General features: G+C 43.3%; 1 protein-coding gene across 1 annotated transcript in view; it reads right to left on the bottom strand.

Moving 5' to 3' along the window:
• Nucleotides 1–521: 521 nt before the first annotated feature.
• LOC112251590 (chymotrypsin-like elastase family member 3B) overlaps nucleotides 522–23419 on the bottom strand; it is a 113772-nt gene continuing 90874 nt past the window's right edge. Inside the window, exons 3-6 of the mRNA XM_042322714.1 lie at nucleotides 1246–1334; nucleotides 1055–1152; nucleotides 728–855; nucleotides 522–529 (exon numbers count right to left, since the gene is read on the bottom strand). Of these exons, the coding sequence (XP_042178648.1) occupies nucleotides 522–529; nucleotides 728–855; nucleotides 1055–1152; nucleotides 1246–1334 (323 nt within the window). The remainder of the gene's footprint in view (nucleotides 530–727; nucleotides 856–1054; nucleotides 1153–1245; nucleotides 1335–23419) is intronic.

Consider the following 23419-nt stretch of genomic DNA (forward strand, 5'->3'; position numbering starts at 1 on the left):
GTTCAATATTCAGTTTCTACATATTAATAATTTATATGTTAAATTCACATCTCAAACAAAAATGCAATGACTTCAATAGCAACAGTGCATCGATTTAGTTATTAAAGGGGAAACTTCCACATTTTTGAACTTCATATTCATTCATCTCCAGCAACACCCCAACATCAACCTATGTGAAAATGGTGTGTTTCTATGTTTTGTAGTAAAAAAGATAGAGGAAGGTGAGTATTTCCAAAGACATCATCGGTGTGCATCTTGTGATTTTGACAAATTGTGAGTTGGCATCGCCTACTAATTGTCTACTAATTGGTTGATGATATCAGTGGAAACACTTATCTTTCTCTATAGTTTTTACTATTAATCATAGAAACGTGCCATTTTCACACATGTTCGAGTGGTGATGGAAATGATGATTACGAAGTAGAAAAATTGTGAACTTTCCCTTTAAGAGATCTCTTAATAATCATTCTCAAGATAGCACATTGGTAGTAGTCAGTGGCAAATATTAAAGCTGGGCTTGGTTAAAAACCTGGATGGGAGACCAAATGAATAGCTGTAGATAAATCAACTCTCCAGAAGGAAGTGCTGCCCAGCCTTGTTTTTTTTCTTATAGTGGATATATAATGTTGAAGATCTGACGTTGTTTCACAGGTACAAATTCAACATATTTTATACAAGGTTTGTGGCAGTCTTTGGCATTTTTTAGGTCTATCAGATGGATACTCACCAGCGGCGACCATGTGAATGTCCCAGTCAGCGTGAACCAGGATGTGCAGCACGTCTCTGACCTGTTCAGTTCCCTCCTGTACACTCTGGTCATGTTCTCCCATCACCACATGGTACACATCTCCAGGCATGCATGGGGAGGATATACCAAACATCATAGGGTTACATCAAGTTACCTTGAATGATACTGTATCTGCATACTCAGACTTACAGTACACTATACTTTCCCAATATTCTGCTTCACATTCATGACCTCAATGACCTCTTCCTACTCACATTCTCTAGTAATACCTCACACTCTGGACTCCATCCTGGCAGTGGTTCTCACCATATGCAGTGTCCAGCAGTCAGGATCCAGTAAGAGCCAATCACAGTGCCCCCACAGGTGTGATGCCAACGGCTGCCATGCTTTATCTGCATTGAAATCTGAGGATGTCAGTCTACAGATGCACAGACAATAAAAACAGTTCATGACCAACATGATCAATTTATGGTTCAATGGAAGTAATCAGTTTTCACCTGCCATGGCCAGCTATGGGCACGGGCATCCTCTCCATTCACATTCCTGTTGGTGTTGGGTTCGAAGGTGGGAGTACCACACCCATTTGCTGGAAAACATACTGTGCACACTTAGTATCATAATACATTTGCACACAAGTATTTTTGTGATTGTGTGAGCTCTTTTGTCCTCCGGTGACACAACCAGTCTTAAATTGCCATGCCAGAAGTCATGATGATATGTTTGTATTAGCATTGTGCTGTCGGTAGTGCTCTGAGGCAGCTCTAATAGTCCTGCCTGCCTGCCTGCCTGCCTGCCTGCCTGCCTGCCTGCCTGCCTGCCTGCCTGCCTGCCTGCCTGTCTGCCTGTCTGTCTGTCTGTCTGTCTGTCTGTCTGTCTGTCTGTCTGTCTGTCTGTCTGTCTGTCTGTCTGTCTGTCTGTCTGTCTGTCTGTCTGTCTGTCTGTCTGTCTGTCTGTCTGTCTGTCTGTCTGTCTGTCTGTCTGTCTGTCTGTCTGTCTGTCTGTCTGTCTGTCTGTCTGTCTGTCTGTCTGTCTGTCATTGTCATGTCCAGCCCCAGACACTGTGCTCTAATAGTCCCGTATACCGATATTAGCTGGGAATGACCTCCCGTTCCCTTAATGCTCACCTTGCACTAACCTGTACTGTACTTTACTGGAGGTATTATGTCCCTCGAAATGTTGACAAGGAAAAGGGATGTGTGTGTGGGACGGGGGTGGGGGGACAAACTCGTATAAAGAAGTTTCCACCATTTACCAAAGACGTTGGTAACCTGCATACTGTAACTGGCATATACTGTAGCTTTTGAGTATTCTACAGTACTCGACCATATCCATACCAGTAGCCTGAACAGTACAAACTGTTCCCAACATTGATGGAAAAAGAGAGAGAGGGAGCAGTTGAAAGCCCTTGTAAAAGAGAGACAGAGTGTGTGTGAGGGACAGAGAACAGGAGAGAAAAGTAGAGAGAGAGACGTGAAGAGACAGAGGGGGACGGAGAAAGAAAGAGTGATTGAGAGGGGGACTTAGTGTTGTCAGCTGTGTTAGTATGCAGTGGACTGAGAAATACATTTTCTTCCTGTGACCGCAGAACTGGATACGCTTGGGCTGCGTTCAAGGGAAACAGTCCTGTAACAACTTTTCTTTCTTTAATAAATAAAGTGGAGTACGTCTAAGCCGGGGCTGTGCTCCCAGTGAATCTGGAGCCAATTCTTTACGCCTCTCCGAGACAGTATCTTTTCCTCTTTAGGGGAATTAGCAGCGTCCTCTAGAGGAAACAGCACACATCCATAAATTTCCCCTTTAAAGAAGCACAGCGAATCCATATTTGCCTGGACAGCTAAAAGGCTCTGTATGTTTTCTCTCTGTGTTATAATTCTCCACGGCACATTTTGTGTACTGATTTATGGAGCAGACGTGCAAAATGTTTGCATAGCAAGGCAATGATATAAGACATTTTTATTTTATAATGTACATATATGTTTCAGGTATAGCATGTGGGTAAAATGTAACAGACTTATAATTTATGTCGTCGGTCTTCTGCTTCTCTCTCTCTGTGTGTGTGTGTGTGTGTGTGTGTGTGTGTGTGTGTGTGCTTTAATGTACAGTATAGATATACTGTACTCTGGGAGTGTGTGACATGCCTGCCCATCTTTATATGCTCAAGGGTTCTATCTGACTTTCATTAGAAAACTAGCAATTCCTGCCTGTCCAGTAAATATGGGTGCTGAAACAACTTGAGCCTATCCATAAACTTCAGTAATAATTTTTTATTTTCTATTAGGGCGACCTTCAGAAATACTTCGTAAATCAAGACTTCCAAGGAGAAAAACAGTCAGCCACAGTAGCTTGTCTGCTCTCTGTCTACTCGTAGTTTGAGACAAAGATAAATTATGTGCCTTCAACCTTCACAGTGTAAGGCCAACTGGCTAGGTATATCTGCTAAGGTTTTCAGATATGACAGGAATCTGCAGTAGGACCCCAGGGACTAAAGGGGAAATACATTCAAATGGGCAGATTTGATCCATAAATCATATTTAACTGGTCAGATAAAGTGGTGAATTCCTGTTTCCTGTCATTTAAATTAAGGATATCAATTGACCTGTTTCCTGTCATTTAAATGAAGGATATCAGTTGTTCTGTTTCCTGACATGTTAATGAAGGATATCAGTTGTTCTGTTTCCTGCCATGTAAATGAAGGATATCAGCAGTCCTGTTTCCTGTCATTTAAATTAAGGATATCAGCAGTCCTGTTTCCTGTCATTTAAATGAAGGATATCAGTTGTCCTGTTTCCTGTCATTTAAATGAAGGATATCAGTTGTCCTGTTTCCTGTCATTTAAATGAAGGATATCAGTTGTCCTGTTTCCTGTCATTTACATGAAGGATATCAGTTGTCCTGTTTCCTGTCATTTACATGAAGGATATCAGTTGTCCTGTTTCCTGTCATTTAAATGAAGGATATCAGTTGTCCTGTTTCCTGTCATTTACATGAAGGATATCAGTCATTAATGTGAGGCTAGGAAATGGTATAGGGAATAAACCGGCTACTCATGAATTAGTTTGTAAAATAACAGACGTTCGCCGCAGAGAGGAAAGGGGTGATACATCAAATGTTTATTTAAGAAGGATTGTGAATTATATTTGGCAACAAGCACTAATACTACCATGGTTATGTGTATAAGGTGAATTCATGTTTTTACAGGATTTGGGCCCATATCATCTTATCATGAATCATAGACTTTATTAGGCATGAATTCATGTTTTTGACTGAATCCTTGATATTAGCATGTCCTGTTTTAAGTATACTGTAGGCTAATGTACATGGAATTGATTTCAAAATGATGGATGACTCAATTAAGATTAAGATCACTTTATTGGTCAATTGCACAAAGTCCAGACGAAATGTGGTTTCCGCTTTTAACCCAATCCTGCTGAAAGACACACATATATACACAGGTTTTAGTGCGGTGCAGGGAGGTGCTACACTGGGTGCCCAGGGAGCTGTTGTTGTGGGGGGTTAAGTGCCTTGCTCAAGGGCACAATAGCAGGCAATGGCATCTAGGATTTGTTACCAGCTCACTTCATGACAGATTTTTCCCGTCAGACCCTGGATTCAAACTGGCAACTCTCTGGCTACTGGCTCGCCTTTCTAACCGCTAGGCTACCTGCTGCCCCATCAGGGCATTACACTTTTCCACAAACATCTTACATCCATACATCACAGCCCATCTTCAGGAATGCCCTAGCTTACTGCAGATATTTCAGATTTAAACATAATCAGCCTCATTTCCCATGCATAGTTTCCACCCTGTCTTTTGTATATAAAAAAAGATGAATTTGTAGCTTGTTCACCTTCCCATCTTCCTCTGTCTGTCTGTCTGTCTGTCTGTCTGTCTGTCTGTCTGTCTGTCTGTCTGTCTCTGTCTGTCTGTCTGTCTGTCTGTCTGTCTGTCTGTCTGTCTGTCTGTCTGTCTGTCTGTCTGTCTGTCTGTCTGTCTGTCTGTCTGTCTGTCTGTCTGTCTGTCTGTCTGTCTGTCTGTCTGTCTGTCTGTCTGTCTGTCTGTCTGTCTGTCTGTCTGTCTGTCTGTCTGTCTGTCTGTCTGTCTGTCTGTCTGTCTGTCTGTCTGTCTGTCTGTGTTCATGTCTACAGTAGCTCTGATGAGCACCACCAGGCTGAGGATCTGTGTGGATGGAAAAGCTGGGTAAGGCAGAACCGTCTTGACGGCTTCAGTCAGAGTATGTTATGTCTAGTTGAGGCTCTATGAATCACACACCTCAGGTTTGCCAACAGTTTAGAATCCCTTTTTATTTTTTACATGTTATCCCCCCTCTTCCTGCTCTCTTTCTCTCCCCCTCTCTCCCCTCTCCTGTTCCTGGCTAAAGTCTGATTCCTCAGGTCGGGTTCTATGCAACCTGGGCCCACCCCAGTCCCTGCTTCTCTTTCCTTAAAGCCCACTACACTACAGTTGCCAAACAATATACATATTATTTCTAATTACTAGCACAGATGTTGGCTTGAGTTTATCAATGCATGGATCTGAAATACTTCAGGAAATCCCAACTAAAGTGTGCTCGACTGACCCTACAAATGAGCCATTTAAAGTGTGTTAAGGAAGGAATGATCAAGAAATGCCACGTGTTGGAACTGCTTTGGGTGAAATGTTATACTGTCTGTTTGGAAATCTGCTTAGTTTGTCACAGTGAGTAAAATGATGTGATATATTTTCTTATCCTGCTGAGAACACTAGACCAAGGATGCATCATTTCAGAAACGCCTGTAGAGCTATCGGCAGAGCTAAAACAAACACAGGATAATTGCGTTATAAGATAGCAATCCCCCCCCACCTCCCTCCCTCCCATCTCCCTGTGTCTGCAAACATCACCCCTCCACCCTGCCCGTTAATGTCCCCCAATGGGCTGGTCTGCAATGGGTGTTTTCACTTATAATTGGCTCCATTTGGGCACCTTGAGGCTCAGTGGCAACACTTTTTCAGCTTGATTCATTGCTATTCCCCTTTCCCCCCTCTTTCCCTCTCCCTCTCTCCCCTTCTCTCTCCTCCACTTCCCTTTGTTCCCCTCTCTCTCCTTCCCCTCCCCCGGTCCCCAGCTCCTCAGGTCCCTGCTTTGTGGAGTCTTAACTAAAACCTTGTTGGACAAATTAAAAACGGTTTGGTCTGTGTCTCTGGCTTGCATCATGAGCCCATAAACACAAAGTGCTTTGGTCATTTAAGACAGAGGCCCTGTGATTATCTCTGCTCTTTTAACTCGCAAATCAAACCCGGGTTCAGCCCTGGGCCCTGACATGTCAGCTCTACCTACTGGAGGAGAGAGAAAGAGAGAGGGAAGGAGTAATGTCCCTCATACACAAACCAATCAGACACAATCTAAACAAGCTGGCGTAAGTTCGAGACAAACTTGGCTTAGTGGGGATATTGACAATAAGGGATTTTTGATTCTGCTAAAAGTTGAGTGAGAAGTGTAGTTAACAGCGGGTTTGTATGTTTCATTAATGAAGCAGGTGACACAGATGTAGGATCTTAATCTGAGCCAGTTTGATACAGCAGGAAAATAATCCTACAGCAACAGGAAATGTAGGGGTTAATACATTTTTCGTAAGGGAAAATCAAGTCTGAAATTTCAAAGTGGAAATGGCACATTTCAGAAGCCTATTTAAACTTCATATACACTATAAGTTTTACATTTCCTGCATTTCAGGAAAGTTATCCTGCAACAGGGTGATCAAATTAAGATCCAACATCTGTATCTAAATATACAAGACTGAATCCGTAGGTTATTTTCAATGTGTTGCCACATTTAATAACATATATGCCCAGTAACAAACACATGTGACTGTATGCTACAACTAGACAGTATGAATGAACCTATTAATCACAGATTACTTTGTGTTGAAGCTATAAAAACTCTGCACTGACTTAAATGGAGATTTATTATGGCTTGAATTAGCAATAGGAGAAAACCTTACATGGTCATGATGAAATGCCCTCTGTTTTTGTCATTAACCTATTCTGCAAGCGCCCAGCCACCTGGTTATCGTGACATTAAATTGGTCCTAGCAGATTTGTGATTCAGGGTCTCAGCCTTCAAAGGGAAATCAATGTAATGAGGTCTAAACGGTAGTAACTTTCTGATGGCTAATGATCGTCCAATCAACTGTCAGGTCACATTAAGGAGCTCAATGCTTAAGACTGACCTAGCTGAGATTAATGGAGAGGGAAACGCTGCTGAGATTTCTTTGAAGGGAATACTATAATATACAGACAGAAAAGAGAAGAACAGAAGAGAGAGAGAGACAGAAGAGAGAGACAGGGGTGTGGGGAGAGAGAGAAAGAGACAGGAGAGAGAGACAGGGGTGAAGAGAGAGAAAAAGAGACAGGAGAGAGAGACTGGGTGGGGGAGAGAGAAAGAGACAGGAGAGAGAGACAGGGGTGAAGAGAGAGAGAGAAAGAGACAGGAGAGAGAGACAGGGGTGGGGAGAGAGAGAGAAGAGAGAGACAGGGGTGGGGAGAGAGAGAAAGAGACAGGAGAGAGAGACAGGGGTGAAGAGAGAGAGAAAGAGACAGGAGAGAGAGACGGGGGTGGGGGGGGAGAGAGACAGGAGAGAGAGACGGGGTGAAGAGAGAGAGAAGAGACAGAAGAGAGAGACAGGGGTGGGGGAGAGAGAAAGAGACAGGAGAGAGAGACAGGGGTGAAGAGAGAGAGATAAAGAGACAGGAGAGAGAGACAGGGGTGGGGGGAGAGAGAAGAGAGAGATAGAAGAGAGAGACAGGGGTGGGGGGAGTGAGAAGAGAGAGATAGAAGAGAGAGACAGGGTGGGGAGAGAGATAAGTGAGAGACAGGGGTGGGGGGGAGAAGAGAGAAACAGAAGGAGAGACAGGGGTGGAGAGAGAGAGAGAAGAGAGAGACAGGGGTGGGGAGAGAGAAGAGAGAGACAGGGGTGGAGAGAGAGAAAAGAGAGAGACAGGGGTGGAGAGAGAGAAGATAGAGACAGGGGTGGGGGAGAGAGAGAAGAGAGAGACAGGGGGGGGGGAGAGAGAAAGAGACAGGAGAGAGAGACAGGGGTGGGGAGAGAGAAAGAGACAGGAGAGAGAGACAGGGGTGAAGAGAGAGAGAGAGAAAGAGACAGGAGAGAGAGGAAGGGGTGAAGAGAGAGAGAAAGAGACAGGAGAGAGAGACAGGGGTGAAGAGAGAGAGAAAGAGACAGGAGAGAGAGACCGGGTGGGGGAGAGAGAAAGAGACAGGAGAGAGAGACAGGGGTGAAGAGAGAGAGAAAGAGAGAGACAGGGGTGGGGAGATAGAGAAGAGAGAGACAGGGATGGGGAGAGAGAAGAGAGAGACAGGGTTGGAGAGAGAGAGAAGAGAGAGACAGGGTTGGAGAGAGAGAGAAGAGACAGACAGGGGTGGGGAGATAGAGAAGAGAGAGATGGGGTGGGGAGATAGAGAAGAGAGAGACAGGGGTGGGGAGATAAAGAAGAGAGAGACAGGGGTGGGGAGATAGAGAAGAGAGAGACAGGGGTGGGGAGATAAAGAAGAGAGAGACAGGGGTGGAGAGAGAGTGAAGAGAGAGACATGGGTGGGGAGATAAAGAAGAGAGAGACAGGGGTGGAGAGAGAGAGAAGAGAGAGACATGGGTGGAGAGAGAGAAAAGAGAGAGACAGGGGTGGGGAGATAAAGAAGAGAGAGACAGGGGTGGAGAGAGAGAGAAGAGAGAGACATGGGTGGAGAGAGAGAAAAGAGAGAGACAGGGGTGGGGAGATAAAGAAGAGAGAGACAGGGGTGGAGAGAGAGAGTAGAGAGAGACATGGGTGGAGAGAGAGAAAAGAGAGAGACAGGGGTGGGGAGATAAAGAAGAGAGAGACAAGGGTGGAGAGAGAGAAGAGAGAGACAAGGGTGGGGAGAGAGAAGAGAGAGAGAAGAGAGAGACAGGGGGGTGGGGAGAGAGAAGAGAGAGACAGGGGTAGGGAAAGATAGAGAAAGAGAGAGAAGAGAGAGGGGTGGGGGGAGAGAGAGAAGAGAGAGGCAGACAGAAAAGAGAGACAGGGGTGGGGAGAGAGAAGAGAGAGACCGGGGTGGGTAGAGAGAAAGAAACAGAGAGGGGAGAGGAAGGGAGAGAGAGAATGAGACGCCAAGTACTGGAAATTATAAGGGAAACCAGGCTGAGGAAATGAAGAGAAGGATTTTAGATACACAACATGATACATGTGCTCTATGAATATTTCTGCTGCATTTAACTGTCCCCCCTCCCCACCCACACATGTACAAAAATGTCACATTCATCTGAGAAATATGGGATATTTGATAGTTAATGTTGGGGATGTTATGCATCGATCTGTCTCTGGGTCACAGTGTGTCCGTGTGTGGCCTACATTGTAACACCAGAGCAGAAGAGGTGATGTGTGATTCACCATGATTGATATGATTCACAGACCCTGTGGTCCAGTGACTGATGACCCACTGTTACAGTTTTTTTCGATTGCTAAACGACAGTGGACACAACTGGAGTCACATGTGCAAAACTCTAACTACAGTCTGCACAGCAGCAGTTCATGTGGACCAAACTCTAGTTCGTTTTTCATTGCTTGAACACAGTTTTCAAAACTCTACACACTTATCCCATGACTTTAACCACAACCTGCACAACACTGTGGATTTACAGCACTTTGTTCAAATGCTAACACACTGCTGTCAAAACTGTGAACCACACATTCAAAACAGAATAGATTTCAGCCTTGTGCCTTTCAAACACTGCTGAATGCAATTTCAGCTGAAAGGCTAAGCAGGTGTCTTGTTTTAGACTTGTTAGTGAACACACACACATATTACAGTATATATAGGTAGAGCTCAGAAAGACTCATTTTGGAAATGGAACAAGGAAGATGGGTTCGTGGAGGGAGAGGGCGGATGCGTGGAGGAAGACAAAGAAGACAAAGAGCTGTTATTTCAGATGACCATGAACCATGGTCTCTCATTGAGAGAGGCAGGGTTGAGGGTGCAACCCAATCTGCAAAGATCCACAGTGGCATCTGTAATGCGAATTTTCCATCATGCAAACAGGTGAGAGTTACATCCTTACAGTAAATGAAAACATTACAGGAATCTATTTTGTATTGCAATTATAGAATGTTTACACAGATATATATTACAGTAAGTTTGACTGTAAAATATATTTTTACAACAGGACCCAAAGGCTGCCCCCAACAGGGGGAAGAGGAAAAATATTTTCAGATGCGCAGGAAAATGCTATTGTTGACAACAATGCAATAAAACTGCGGGAGATTCAAGATAGAGTGCTAGCTGATAATGATATATTTGAAAATGTTAATTCTGTCAGCACAACAACTATTGCTCGAGTCCTAAAGAAACACCAAGTTACAATGAAACAGTTATACACTGTACCGTTCGAGAGAAACAGTGAACGGGTAAAAGAGCAAAGATACCAATATGTCCAGGTAAGACGTCTGAGGTTACGTACACAGCTATACAAAATATTTACAGTAAAAAAAAACACTAGCATTTCTACAGTAAAACTGTGCACTTACTGTTTTTCAGAGAGTAATGGAGGTGGAAGCACTGGAAAGACCACATTCATTTGTATTTATCGATGAAGCTGGATTTAACCTTGACCCATACAACACAGAAAGGCTTATAGCTTTCCTAGAACAGCTCTATGCTCAGCTAGTGTCAGCAGAACAGGGGGAGCCAGTAAGAAACCCCCAAGTTTTTGTCATAGTTTGCGATAACGTTGCTTTTCACCACTCTGCAGCTGTCACAGATTGGTTTGCAGCACATCACAGATTTATGGTTTTGTACCTGCCTGCATATTCACCATTCCTCAACCCAATAGAGGAGTTTTTCTCTGCCTGGAGGTGGAAAGTGTTTGGTCACCACCCACATGACCAAATGTCTCTTTTGGAAGCCATGCGTGCCGGATGTGAGGACACGAGTCCAGAGGACTGCCAGGGATGGATAAGGCACTCCAGAAGGTTCTTCCCCAGGTGCATGGCAAGAGAAAACATTAGATGTGATGTTGAAGAAAACCTGTGGCCTGATGCTAGAGAGAGGCAGGATTAGCCCCTCAATTATTTGTTCGAATTACAATATGTACTTTTAGTTTCTACCTTTTTTTTCTCATTACTGTAATTCCGTAAATTACTACAGACTATTGAAGCAAACGGCTAATTTTCATTTACCTTAAAGAATTGTTATGTTCTAAAAAAATTATAAATCATGTGAAATAATGTCACTCTTTTCTTTGAAGAAAATATTACTTTGTAAAGTATAAAGTATTACTAGATGAAAAGTTTGTATTTTCTGTATTGGTGTTTGATGCTAGTGTTTTTACTCTCAGTGTGTTCTGAGTGACAGTGTGTGTTATCTCAGTGAGGGTTGTGCATAGTGTTTGGCTGCACTGAGCGTGTTTTGAGCCATGTGTTAAGAGTTGTGTTGCTTGGAATGAGTTTTGCAGGTGATGTGAACTGTTTAGCTCAGGTGACTGTTGGTAGTGCAGACTGTAGTTAGAGTTTTGCACATGTGACTCCAGTTGTGCCCACTGTCGTTTAGCAATCGAAAAAAACGGTAATAGTTCACCCTCCTCACAGATTACAGAAGAGTTGGATGTTTACCACAAGATACCTACTGTAACATGTAGAAGCTGCTTCCTGTATAGGTGATGAACAGTCTCAGAGCAGCAAGGTTATCTGCTCCATAGTGGATATAACAATAAAGCAGTCCAAAACCACGCCTCTTCCTCTCTGTTTCTCTCCTTTTCACTCTTCTGCACTCTCTCTCTGTCTGTCTTTGACTGTATAGACATGTTTTGGTCAAGAGGAAGAGAAGGCATGTTTATGTAACCTCTGTGTATTCGGTTTTGTTCAGACAAATCTAGTGTGTCAAGTGTCTTGAAACCTCACAGCGCAGCACATCTCAGCACAGTCCCCTTCAGTGCTTCTGGCCAAAGCTAACTAAATATTTTGGGAATACTGTAAAAGCAACATGGAAGTCTGAGACATGTTTACCAAGTTTCTCCTCAAACAAAATGGTTGATTATCGTTCTTTGCTAAATGACAGCTGGTTAAACAATATTAACACTCCAGCTGTAACTTTGTTGGTCCATCTGTGTGTGTGTGAGTGTGTGTGCCTGTGTGTGTGTGAGTGTGTGCCTGTGAATGTGTGCCTGTGTGTGTGAGTGTGTGTGCCTGTGTGTGTGTGAGTGTGTGCCTGTGTGTGTGTGAGTGTGTGCCTGTGTGTGTGAGTGTGTGTGCCTGTGTGTGTGTGAGTGTGTGCCTGTGTGTGTGAGTGTGTGCCTGTGTGTGTGAGTGTGTGCCTGTGTGTGAGTGTGTGTGCCAATGTGTGTGAGTGTGTGCCTGTGTGTGTGAGTGTGTGCCTGTGTGTGTGAGTGTGTGCCTGTGTGTGAGTGTGTGTGCCTATGTGTGTGAGTGTGTGCCTGTGTGTGTGAGTGTGTGCCTGTGTGTGAGTGTGTGTGCCTATGTGTGTGAGTGTGTGCCTGTGTGTGTGAGTGTGTGTGCATGTGTGTGTGAGTGTGTGTGCCTGTGTGTGTGAGTGTGTGCCTGTGTGTGTGTGAGTGTGTGCCTGTGTATATGCCGAACAGCGTGCTTGTGGGAAAGATTCTCTGTATATACAAGTACATAACGTGTCTTGTCCAGAACAGGTGCGTTTGAGTTGTAGAGAGAGAGAGAGAGAGCAAGAGAGAAAGAGAGACAGAGAGAAAGAGAGAGAGAGAGAGCAAGAGAGAAAGAGAGACAGAGAGAAAGAGAGAGAGAGATCTTTTTCAGCAGTATATTTGTGCTTCTCTGCACATGTTAGGTTCATAATGGGGCCATTGAACTGGTCCAGCTCACCTCACACTCTCCCAGTGACACCTGCAACACCCCTGCAAATTGGCAGGCTGCGTCGCTTTAATATACTGTGCTGTGAAGAGTCTGTAAATCAGTCTCAACTGAGCTAATACCACAGCATTAAGACCAGGAAGGGAGAAGCCAGCCAGGTCAGACTGAGGAAAACCGCTGTGCTGGGTGATTCATTTAAACGTTTTAGCACAGTGTCACCACAACGCTTCAGCATCAACCCTCACTGCAGTGAGAGCAGAGCATCCTGGTAAAACAGGTCCTTTAGGTGGGAAAATTGGAGTACAAATAATTAGTAATTACAACCCACTGTGGAATGACAGGGGAGAAAAGTGTGTTGAAGGTGAAATGAAAAGAGTTTGTTAACCACTAAGTAAAAGTCTGAAACTCTAGCTGACCTTGCAGAGTGTCACATGGCCAATGGCTCCAACGTGTCAACCTGAAACCTGAACCTTAAAAAAAACATACAAATCACTGCTCCGATGTGTTTCACAGAGCCAGCTCTCACAGCATACATGGGAAAGGCTGTTCTCCTGTCTCAGCAGGTAAATACACCTGTATATTTATGGGGTTATGTAAACGTTATATAAATGTTGTCAGAAATGCGTTGACATAAAGTTGGAGCACGCTGAGTGGTGGTGCCTCTTGAAGTTTACAGGGATACACAAAGAGCCTACTATGCAGAATAAGGCCATGTACACACACACTCACAAATGCCCCTACACACTCTAGGTTCCTCAATCAATCACATACACAATTGTGGGTATGACGTTACAAGCTTGGCACACCTGTATTTGGGGAGTTTCTCCCATTCTTCTCTGCAGTGTTGCTGCTCAGCTATTTTCAGGTCTCTCCAGAGATATTCGATCGGGTTCAAGTCCGGGCTCTGGCTGGGCTACTCAAGGACATTCAGAGACACTTCCCGAATCCACTCCTGCTTTGTCTAGGCTGTGTGCTTAGGGATGTTGTTCTGTTGGAAGGTGAACCTTGTTGTTGTCAGGACCTGAGCGCTCTGGAGCAGGTTTTCATCAAGGATCTCTCTGTACTTTGCTCCGTTCATCTTTGCCTCGATCCCGACTAGTCTTCACAGGCCCTGTCATTGAAAAACATCGGCACAACATGATGCTGCCACCAGCATCTTGGTGGTTCCAAACTTCTTCCATTTAAGAATGATGGAGGCCACTGTGCTCTTGGAGATCCTTAATGCTGCAGAAATGTTTTGTTACCCTTCCCCAGATCTGTGCTTCGACACAATCCTGTCTTGGAGCTCTATGGACAATTCCTTCGACTTCATGGCTTGGTGCTCTGACATGCACTATCAACTGTGGGACCTTATATAGACAGGTGTGTGCCTTTCCAAATCATGTCCAATCTATTGAATTTACCAGAGGTGGAGTCCAGTCAAGTTGTAGAAACATATCAAGGATAATCAATGAAAACAGGATGCACCTGAGATCAATAGCAAAGGGTCTGAATACTTATTTAAATGTTTTTTTATTTATTTGAAAACATTTCGAAAACCCTTTTTCTCGTTGTCATTATGGGATATTGTGTGTGGATTGATCACGACATTTTTAAAATTTTTATCCATTTTAGAATAAGGCTGTATCATAAAACGTGGAAAAAGTCAAAGGGTCTGAATACTTTCCGAAGGTACTCAACGTCTATAGGAACACTCTTTATCTTGCTTCCTGTATGGTTCTTGCCTCTTCTACTACTCCACAAAAAGTCTGGACCTCTCCTGATACCATCTCATGTTTCCCGGTGAATGTATTTATATTCTTTCGGAGCAATCCGCTCTGTGCGTCAGGGGTCAGGAGTGTGGAGCATGCCATTTCTCCAAACACAGTAGTGTGTGTGTTAGGGCCCATGTGCGAGTGATTTCACCCCTCACCTCTGTGTGCTGTGCCGGGATGACAGGATCAGATGTTTGGACTGCCCAGTGCCGGCACTGCTCGTGTCAGACAGGGACACAGAGACGTGATTGGTTGTGATGCAAGAACTGTGTTGATGAAAAGAAAGCATGCTGGTCGCCGATTGACTGCTGTCCCCTGTTAAAGTCTTTACACTAAACAGCCTGGCATTTTCTCCTCGGACACAGGGAAGGTTATCCAGAGGACAGCCCCGTAAAGCCCCCACCCAGGGGAGTAACCATGGCCTGGTGGAGTTGACATGTTTTATTATTATCAGAAAATACAATATGCATTCATACACATAGCCCATCATTCTGATAGTTGATGAAATATCAATACTCAAAACTGAGCATCTCTTCCTGGATAAACATAATGGACTCCATGGTTCATTGTTCCAATGGATTATAATCACACATATTTTCCTCTTACTGTTGCATGTTTATTTTATAGGCTACAATTGAGGTAGTCACACTATAAGATGTGGTTGTCAGGCTTGCGACTGGTCAGAGCAGGTGCAGATTCCCAGCAGTGAGGACCCCTGGTTCAGGACGTGTCTGGCCCCTCCCTTCCAGACAGGGATGAAGGTTTCACACAGGACCTTCTGTCCACGGCCATCACTCTTCTAATCTCTATGGAACCAACCTCTCTGGGCAGACAGACATTCCACTGGGGTTTGGTCATGGCAGATGAGTGAATGAGGAGAGCGAGGCAGTTCCGTTAATCTCCTCAAATCCATGTGGATGTTCCTAGAGGTGTTTAATTAGAGACTGTTATGGTGTAGTTCTGTACTGTTATGGTGATGTTGTGTATTGTGACGGGAATGATATGGCTGAAGTGAATCAATGTTCTCCTGGTGAGACACAGATATTTTGCGTTGAGTTATGAGCTGGTGTGAACAGCACACTCCACTATAACTATTCATCCTCATACCCTACACACCACTGCCCTCATGGTCAACAGACCACAATCCTAAAGCTTACCGTATGCTTCCCAGTCTAAACAGTTTGCGCATATATATATTATGCAAATTATGGGGGGTTCACTTTGGTCTTCGGCAAGGTTTTATTCAGCTGTTTGTGCACACCAAAATACATTTTGAGGCAAGTCGAAGTTCGGTAGCCAAAGTGTACACCCATTCGTCTGTGATTGGTCAACAGGGGTGTAATCATTAGTCCAATGGTACTACTAGTTTTCATGACAAAAAATTGTACTTGAGCAATACTGACCATACATATTAGCTAGATGTAATTGTGCGACTATGACCTCCTTGGCAAAAACTTAATGACAGATTTCTTGATTTATCTTAGATTAATTCGGACTATTTTGTGGAAATGTTTCTGGCCATCTTGTTGTTACGGTGGCTTAAGAGGGACAAACAACAGTAATATTGACACTTCTTTCCAGTTTTTTCAAACTAAGGTCTTTAGGGAGTATGACGATCGCTTCGACAAGCCAAGTTCTGCTAGGAGCTAACCGAACCTCAGTATGCTAACACCTTTACTCTCCATACACCATACACCATTATCCTCAGGGTCAACACACCACCATCCTTTCTCTCCAAATTCCTCCACCATCCTCACACCACATTAACTTAGTATACTAAGGTATAGTAACCATCCACGCACTCCATACAGTACATCATCATAGGCAACGTAAACCCCTGCCTACTACAAGTCTATGATAGAAGTCAGTGTTAGGTTACTCTACGGTCCACAACTGGTCCATGTTGTCTATGCCATTCCAGAAGGTGGCACTGTCTCAAAAGGCATTAGTGTTGTTCCATTCTTCCTATAACACTGCTCCACTAACGGCTTGGTGTGAAAAGAATTAGACCCAAAAAGTCATTCAAAAGTTACAGCATTGACATGAATGCCTTGCAACTGGTGATTTTCTACCCAGATTTCAGCTGTACTCTGATCTATGTTCCCAAAGTTTGCTTGACTGAAGTTTCAACCATTGTCTGGTCTTCGTTGTCCTTTTTACTCAGCACCTGAGAAATAATGTATTTGTATATGTAGTACTGTATTAATTTAAACACTGTTATTTACTCCATGTTCCGACATTACAATACACCATCCAAATCATAGTAAGATAAGTGGGGTACAGTGTACCTTGTACGGTTTGCAGACAGAACATACGAAATGGCCTGAAGGTTTTGAATGACAGTTTAGACTGAGGTAAAAACAGTAAGCTGGTGATACTGTATTTCTCTTTATGGGTCTCTGACTTGTCCACGGTATATGGATGAGTGGCTGTAAAACAATCTCTTAGTAAGAGAAGTCCCAGAGCAACAGTCTCATTAAATCTCCTTCAGAAAGAAGTCCCTTTGAGAGGGTATTTGTGTTTTAAACCTAGCTTAGGGGTGATTTGTTGGCCAGGACATTTCGATAATTCATCATTCAGAAATTATTTATGAGACCAGAGTTTCAGTTTTTTGTTTTATGGCACCTGCAACCGGGGAAGGCCCAACGTGCAGCCGTCTGCCCTGAACCCATTAGAGCTAGTGACTCATGTGGCTGTGTTCCTCTGGGTTGATGTTTTTACTGTGTACTGTTCTGGGTTGGGTTTTAAGACCAACAGTACTCTGACACCAGTCTTGTGAGCTTATACAAGAATGTAAATAACCCTTGAACATGTTTTAAATGTAAATGGGTTTGATTTTAACAGCTCCTTGGTAGAACTCTCTATTGTTATCAAGGTCCAAAGCATTGTTTAGAGTTATACAGTATTACATGGTCAGAAAGCAGAAGTAACAGTTTGTAGGACCAGGGAAATGCTCCTGTGACCACCTGCAGATGGCAGTAGTAGGTAACTCACCAGGAGGACACAGAGGTAACATGCTGTCACACTAGACTGCGCAGGATAGTTGGACTTTACATATTTTTCTAAGGGTTTGCGATAATTACAGATGTGCTGTTCTTACCAAAAGGTTGTGACGCGTTTCAAAAGTGTCTGAGAATGTGAGTCAAATTAGCAAAGGCATGTTGTTCCACAGTATTTTTCTGTGAGAGGTGCTATTAAAAAGTGATTACTTTTGACCAGGGCCCATAGGGCTCTGACAAAAGTAGTGCACTATATAAGGAATATGGAGCCATTTGGGACTCATCCCATGGATGGAGGTCTGCTCCCAAAGGAGTATGTATACAGTGCCTTTGGAAAGTATTCAGACCCCTTGACTTTCTCCACAATTTGTTAGGTTACAGCCTTATTCTAAAACTGATTAAATAGTTTTCCCCCTCATTAATATACACACAATATCCCATAATGGCAAAGTAAAAATAGGTTTTTAGAAATGTTTGCTAATTTATATATATATATAAAAAAACTGAAATATCATTCAGAGACTTGTCCCGAAGCCAATCCTGCATTGTCTTGGCTGTGTGCTTTAGGTCGTTGTCCTGAAGGTCGTTGTCCTTCAGCTCAGTCTGGAGCTCTGTCAGAGTGACCATTGGGATCTTGGGCACCTCCCTGACCAAGGCCCTTCTCCCCAGATTGCTCAGTCCCAGCTCTAGGCAGAGTCTTGGTGGTTCCAAACTTCTTCCATTTAAGAATGATGGTCCACTGTGTTATTGGGGACCTTCATTGCTGCAGACATTTTTTGGTACCCTTCTCCAGATCTGTGCCTCGACACAATCCTGTCTCAGAGCTCTACAGACAATTCCTTCGACCTCATGGCTTAGTTTTGAATACTTATGGAAATAATTTGCAAACATTTCTAAACACCTGTTTCTGCTTTGTCATTATGGGGTATTGTGTGTAGATTGCTGAGGAGTTTTTATTCATTGAATCTATTTTAGAATAAGGCTGTAACGTAACAAAATGTGGAAAAGGTCAAGGGGTCTGAATACTTTCCGAAGGCACTGTAAGTGCCATAGACATAAGCATGGTAAAATGGGAGAGATCATCATATTCAGACACTAGTAACTGCAGAACAGCTGAGACACAATATTCCAGAACCATCTGAAGGACGTTATATTGTGGAGATGCCTTTCTCTCTCAATAACTCCAGGAAACTAGACAAGTGAAACTATTAACCACACAGTAGGTGTCTGTGGCTGTGACAGGGGATCAACCCAAATAATGGACAAGCAGGATGATAGAAAGGACAATAATAGGCATTGAGAAAAATATTGTCTAACAGATTCATACTCACCCAATCTGGTCTCTGTAGTTTAGGCTATAAACACATCACCTGTGTCTGTTTAAATTAAGTCCACAGGGGAGGGTTTTCATAAGCTTGTTTGTGATTACTCCTGTAAAATTAAGGAAACCACTCGTCTTGGCTTTTAAACCATGTCAGGCTAAAGGAGTCATGTTCAAACTCTCAGAAATCCACAAATAAGATGAAAGGGCTGAGCGTTATGGACTGATGTAATCTCCGATGGTAAGGAAAGCGTCTCAGTGGAGGGATCTGGTAAAAGTTTAACGCAGATAAAGTTTACTGATAGTAGCTGCTGCATGCCAACAGATGTTGATGTAGGGATTTATCAAACACATCTCTAGCTCTTCTGATGGGAAACCGGCCTGTAAAATGTCTTTACAATATAGACATACAAAAGTATGGTCGTACCAGTTGAATTACTTTCAGATTTCAACAATCGTTTGTTCAGGTTTCACTCCTCTTTCTTAAGCTGTTGCCCGTTTGCTATGACATCACTAAATGTATCCATTTGTGTGCTTTGTCCATCCAAGTAAACATGCTCAACTCAAAGTATCACACTACCAATTTTGATTACATGATAAATATTGAGTCCAGAGGATTAGGGTTGCAAAGGGTCGGAAACTTTCCGGTAAATTTCCGGAGATTTGGGATATTTTGCTTAAATTCATCTGAAACATTAGCTTATAACAGTGAACCTTTTTTGTGGGATACACAAGGCAATTCTAGGTCTTGTGGCATATTTTGGTTAAACTATCCCCAATTCAATGGAATTGCAACCCTCTGCATGCACAGTGCACTCTTCCATCACATGTACAGCTGATTCTCAAGATCTTGCACACTAATGAGATGCCATTTAGCCCACACTATTACACTGTCTGAGCCAAGGACTACATGCTTTCTGGTAAGTTTTGATTTCAATACTGGGTGGGGTGAATATATTTTATATGACATACATGATTTTTTGTTAACTAGGAAATAGTAGCCTACAGCAAAGTGTTTAAATCATATCTAACTTCTTATCAATTTCTGCTAGTTAGTTTTTGCTACCGTGTGGGTTTTAGTGTGTTAATTCACCTGTTTCCATGCATGTTTCATTTTAAAACATTTACAAAGGAATCTAATCTAATCTTACTGATTAACTATTTATCTGTACATGTAATTGTATTATCTTTTGTTTTACAATTTTCTTTCTAATCTTTACAGGAAAATGCCATGGGCACTATCTGATGAGTGGAGACATTTCACTGCATCTGGTGTAGAAGGAAAAGCTGTGTACATTTGCAAATACTGTGCCAAATCATGTGAAGAATGCAACAAAGATGCAGAATCATCTGGCCAAGTGCATAAAGTTCCCTCAGCGCTCACAACAAGAAACCTCTGACAAAAGTTCCTCTACTTCTATTCGGGGTGAAAATGATGAAGCAGACACCTTATTGATAGCAACAGCTCACGGTCCTCCTGGAATCAGAAGTTATTTTGACTCAATGGAAGAACGTAGTGAGAGAAATGCTGATGAATGTCTTGCCCGAGCTGTGTATGCAACTGGTTCACCTCTGATGCTCACAGGCAATGTGCATTGGAAGAGATTTCTGAATGTTCTTCGCCCAGCATACACCCCTCCAACTGGACATGCTTTATCAACTCATTTGTTGGATGCCGAATTCAACAGAGTTCAAGTGAAGGTCAAGAAAATCATAGAGAAGGCAGACTGTATTGCAATCATCTCTGATGGGTGGTTGAATGTTCGTGGGCAAGGAATAATTAACTACATCATCTCAACCCCTCAACCAGTATTCTACAAGAGCATAGACACAAGTGTCAACAGACACACCGGTCTCCACATTGCAGATGAGCTGAAGGCAGTCATCAATGACCTTGGACCACAGAAGGTATTTGCACTGGTGATAGACAATGCTGCGAACATGAAGGCTGCTTGGTCTAAAGTGGAGGAGTCCTACCCTCACATCACACCCATTGGCGATGCTGCTCATGCATTGAATCTGCTCCTCAGGGACATCATGGCACTGAAAACAATGGATACCCTCTACAAGAGAGCCAAGGAAATGATTAGGTATGTGAAGGGTCATCAAGTTATAGTAGCAATCTACCTCACCAAGCAAAGTCAGAAGAATAAGAGCACCACATTTGAGCTGACCAGCAACACCTGTTAGGGTGGTGCCGTCATCATGTTTGACAATCTCCTGGAGGGGAAGGAGTCTCTCCAAGAAGTTGCCATATCACAGTCTGCCGACATGGACAGCCCCATCAAGAGGATCCTCTTGGATGATGTATTTTGGGAGAGAGTGGTAGGCAGCCTGAAACTCCTGAAACCTATAGCAGTAGCCACTGCACAGATTGAAGGAAACTATGCCATCCTGTCTGATGTTCAGACTCTGCTTGCAGATGTAAGAGAAGAAATCCGTACTGCCCTGCCCACTTCACTGTTGCTCCAAGCAGAGGAAACTGCAGTTTTGAAATACATCAAAAAGCATGAAGACTTCTGCCTAAAGCTCATTCACGCCGCAGTGTACATGTTGGCAAGAGCATCCTGTCTGGGGCAGAGATCAACAAGGCCTATGGTGTCATCACTACCGTGTCTCGGCACCTTGGCCTGGATGAGGGCAAGGTTCTTGGCAGTCTGGCAAAGTACACTTCCAAGCAAGGGCTTTGGGGTGGAGATTAAATGTGGCAGTCATGCCAACATATCTCATCAGCCACCTGGTGGAAGGGACTTTGTGGATCTGAGGCTCTTTCCCCTGTTGCCTCCATCCTCCTCCAAATCCCACCAACATCAGCCGCCTCAGAGTGCAACTGGTCCTTGTTTGGGAACACACACACCAAAGCAGGCTGACCAATACAAGGGTTGAAAAAATGGTGGCCATCCGGGCAAATTTGAGGCTTGTTGAGCCTGACAACGAACCATCCTCAACAGGGTTGGAAAATGACAGTAAAGATGAGGCCTCAGAGTCTGATGTTCAAGAGGTGGACATTGAGGAGGTCAAATCAAATCAAATTTTATTTGTCACATACACATGGCTAACAGATGTTAATGCGAGTGTAGCGAAATGCTTGTGCTTCTAGTTCCGACAATGCAGTAATAACCAACAAGTAATCTAGCTAACAATTCCAAAACTACTACCTTATAGACACAAGTGTAAGGGGATAAAGAATATGTACATAAAGATATATGAGTGAGTGATGGTACAGAGCGGCATAGGCAAGATACAGTAGATGGTATTGAGTGCAGTGTATACATATGAGATGAGTATGTAAACAAAGTGGCATAGTTAAAGTGGCTAGTGATACATGTATTACATAAAGATGCAGTAGATGATATAGAGTACAGTATATACATATACATATGAGATGAATAATGTAGGGTATGTAAACATTATATTAGGTAGCATTGTTTAAAGTGGCTAGTGATATATTTGACATCATTTCCCATCAATTCCCATTATTAAAGTGGCTGGAGTTGAGTCAGTGTGTTGGCAGCAGCCACTCAATGTTAGTGGTGGCTGTTTAACAGTCTGATGGCCTTGAGATAGAAGCTGTTTTTCAGTCTCTCGGTCCCAGCTTTGATGCACCTGTACTGACCTCGCCTTCTGGATGATAGCGGGGTGAACAGGCAGTGGCTCGGGTGGTTGTTGTCCTTGATGATCTTTATGGCCTTCCTGTGACATCGGGTGGTGTAGGTGTCCTGGAGGGCAGGTAGTTTGCCCCCGGTGATGCGTTGTGCAGACCTCACTACCCTCTGGAGAGCCTTACGGTTGTGGGCGGAGCAGTTGCCGTACCAGGCGGTGATACAGCCCGACAGGATGCTCTCGATTGTGCATCTGTAGAAGTTTGTGAGTGCTTTTGGTGACAAGCCAAATTTCTTCAGCCTCTTGAGGTTGAAGAGGTGCTGCTGCGCCTTCTTCACGATGCTGTCTGTGTGGGTGGACCAATTCAGTTTGTCTGTGATGTGTACGCCGAGGAACTTAAAACTTACTACCCTCTCCACTACTGTTCCATCAATGTGGATAGGGGGGTGTTCCCTCTGCTGTTTCCTGAAGTCCACAATCTTCTCCTTAGTTTTGTTTTTGGGAAATGCGATGGATCATTGGGGATCATCCAATATTCCTTTTCTTTTGTTGTTCAGTGAAATCCTCCCATGTGAAGAGTCAACTCATTTAATTAAAGTTCAAATCGAAACTAAATAGTTTAAAAAAAATTATATTGGAAGGATTTAATCATTTGCAATTATGTCTACTTATGATAAGGTAAAAGGTTTATGTTTCTGTCTCCATATGATATGGTAAATATATCCAATGCAAAAATCATCTACATTTAAATGGTATTAATATTAATTCCCATATATTTCCATTAATTCCCATATAGTCTGTTGAACAAAAAGAGTATACTCCCTATGTGTGTGTGTGTGTGTGTGTGTGTGTGTGTGTGTGTGTGTGTGTGTGTGTGTGTGTGTGTGTGTGTGTGTGTGTGTGTGTGTGTGTGTGTGTGTGTACCCATGTGTGTGTAATCCATACCTAAATGACACAGAGGATTGTTTCCAGAAGGCCGTAATGAAACACAGATCGTTTCATCGCAGCGCAAACTAATAAAGCAGGACAAACAGCAACTCACGAACCTCATCAAAACTGATGACAAGTGACAGGTGAGCATTAGCTGAAGTTCACAAAATGAACGTGTTACTCCTAAGCAGGGCTAAAAGTCAC

Source organism: Oncorhynchus tshawytscha, linkage group LG05 (assembly GCF_018296145.1).
Source record: "Oncorhynchus tshawytscha isolate Ot180627B linkage group LG05, Otsh_v2.0, whole genome shotgun sequence".
NCBI lineage: Eukaryota > Metazoa > Chordata > Actinopteri > Salmoniformes > Salmonidae > Oncorhynchus > Oncorhynchus tshawytscha.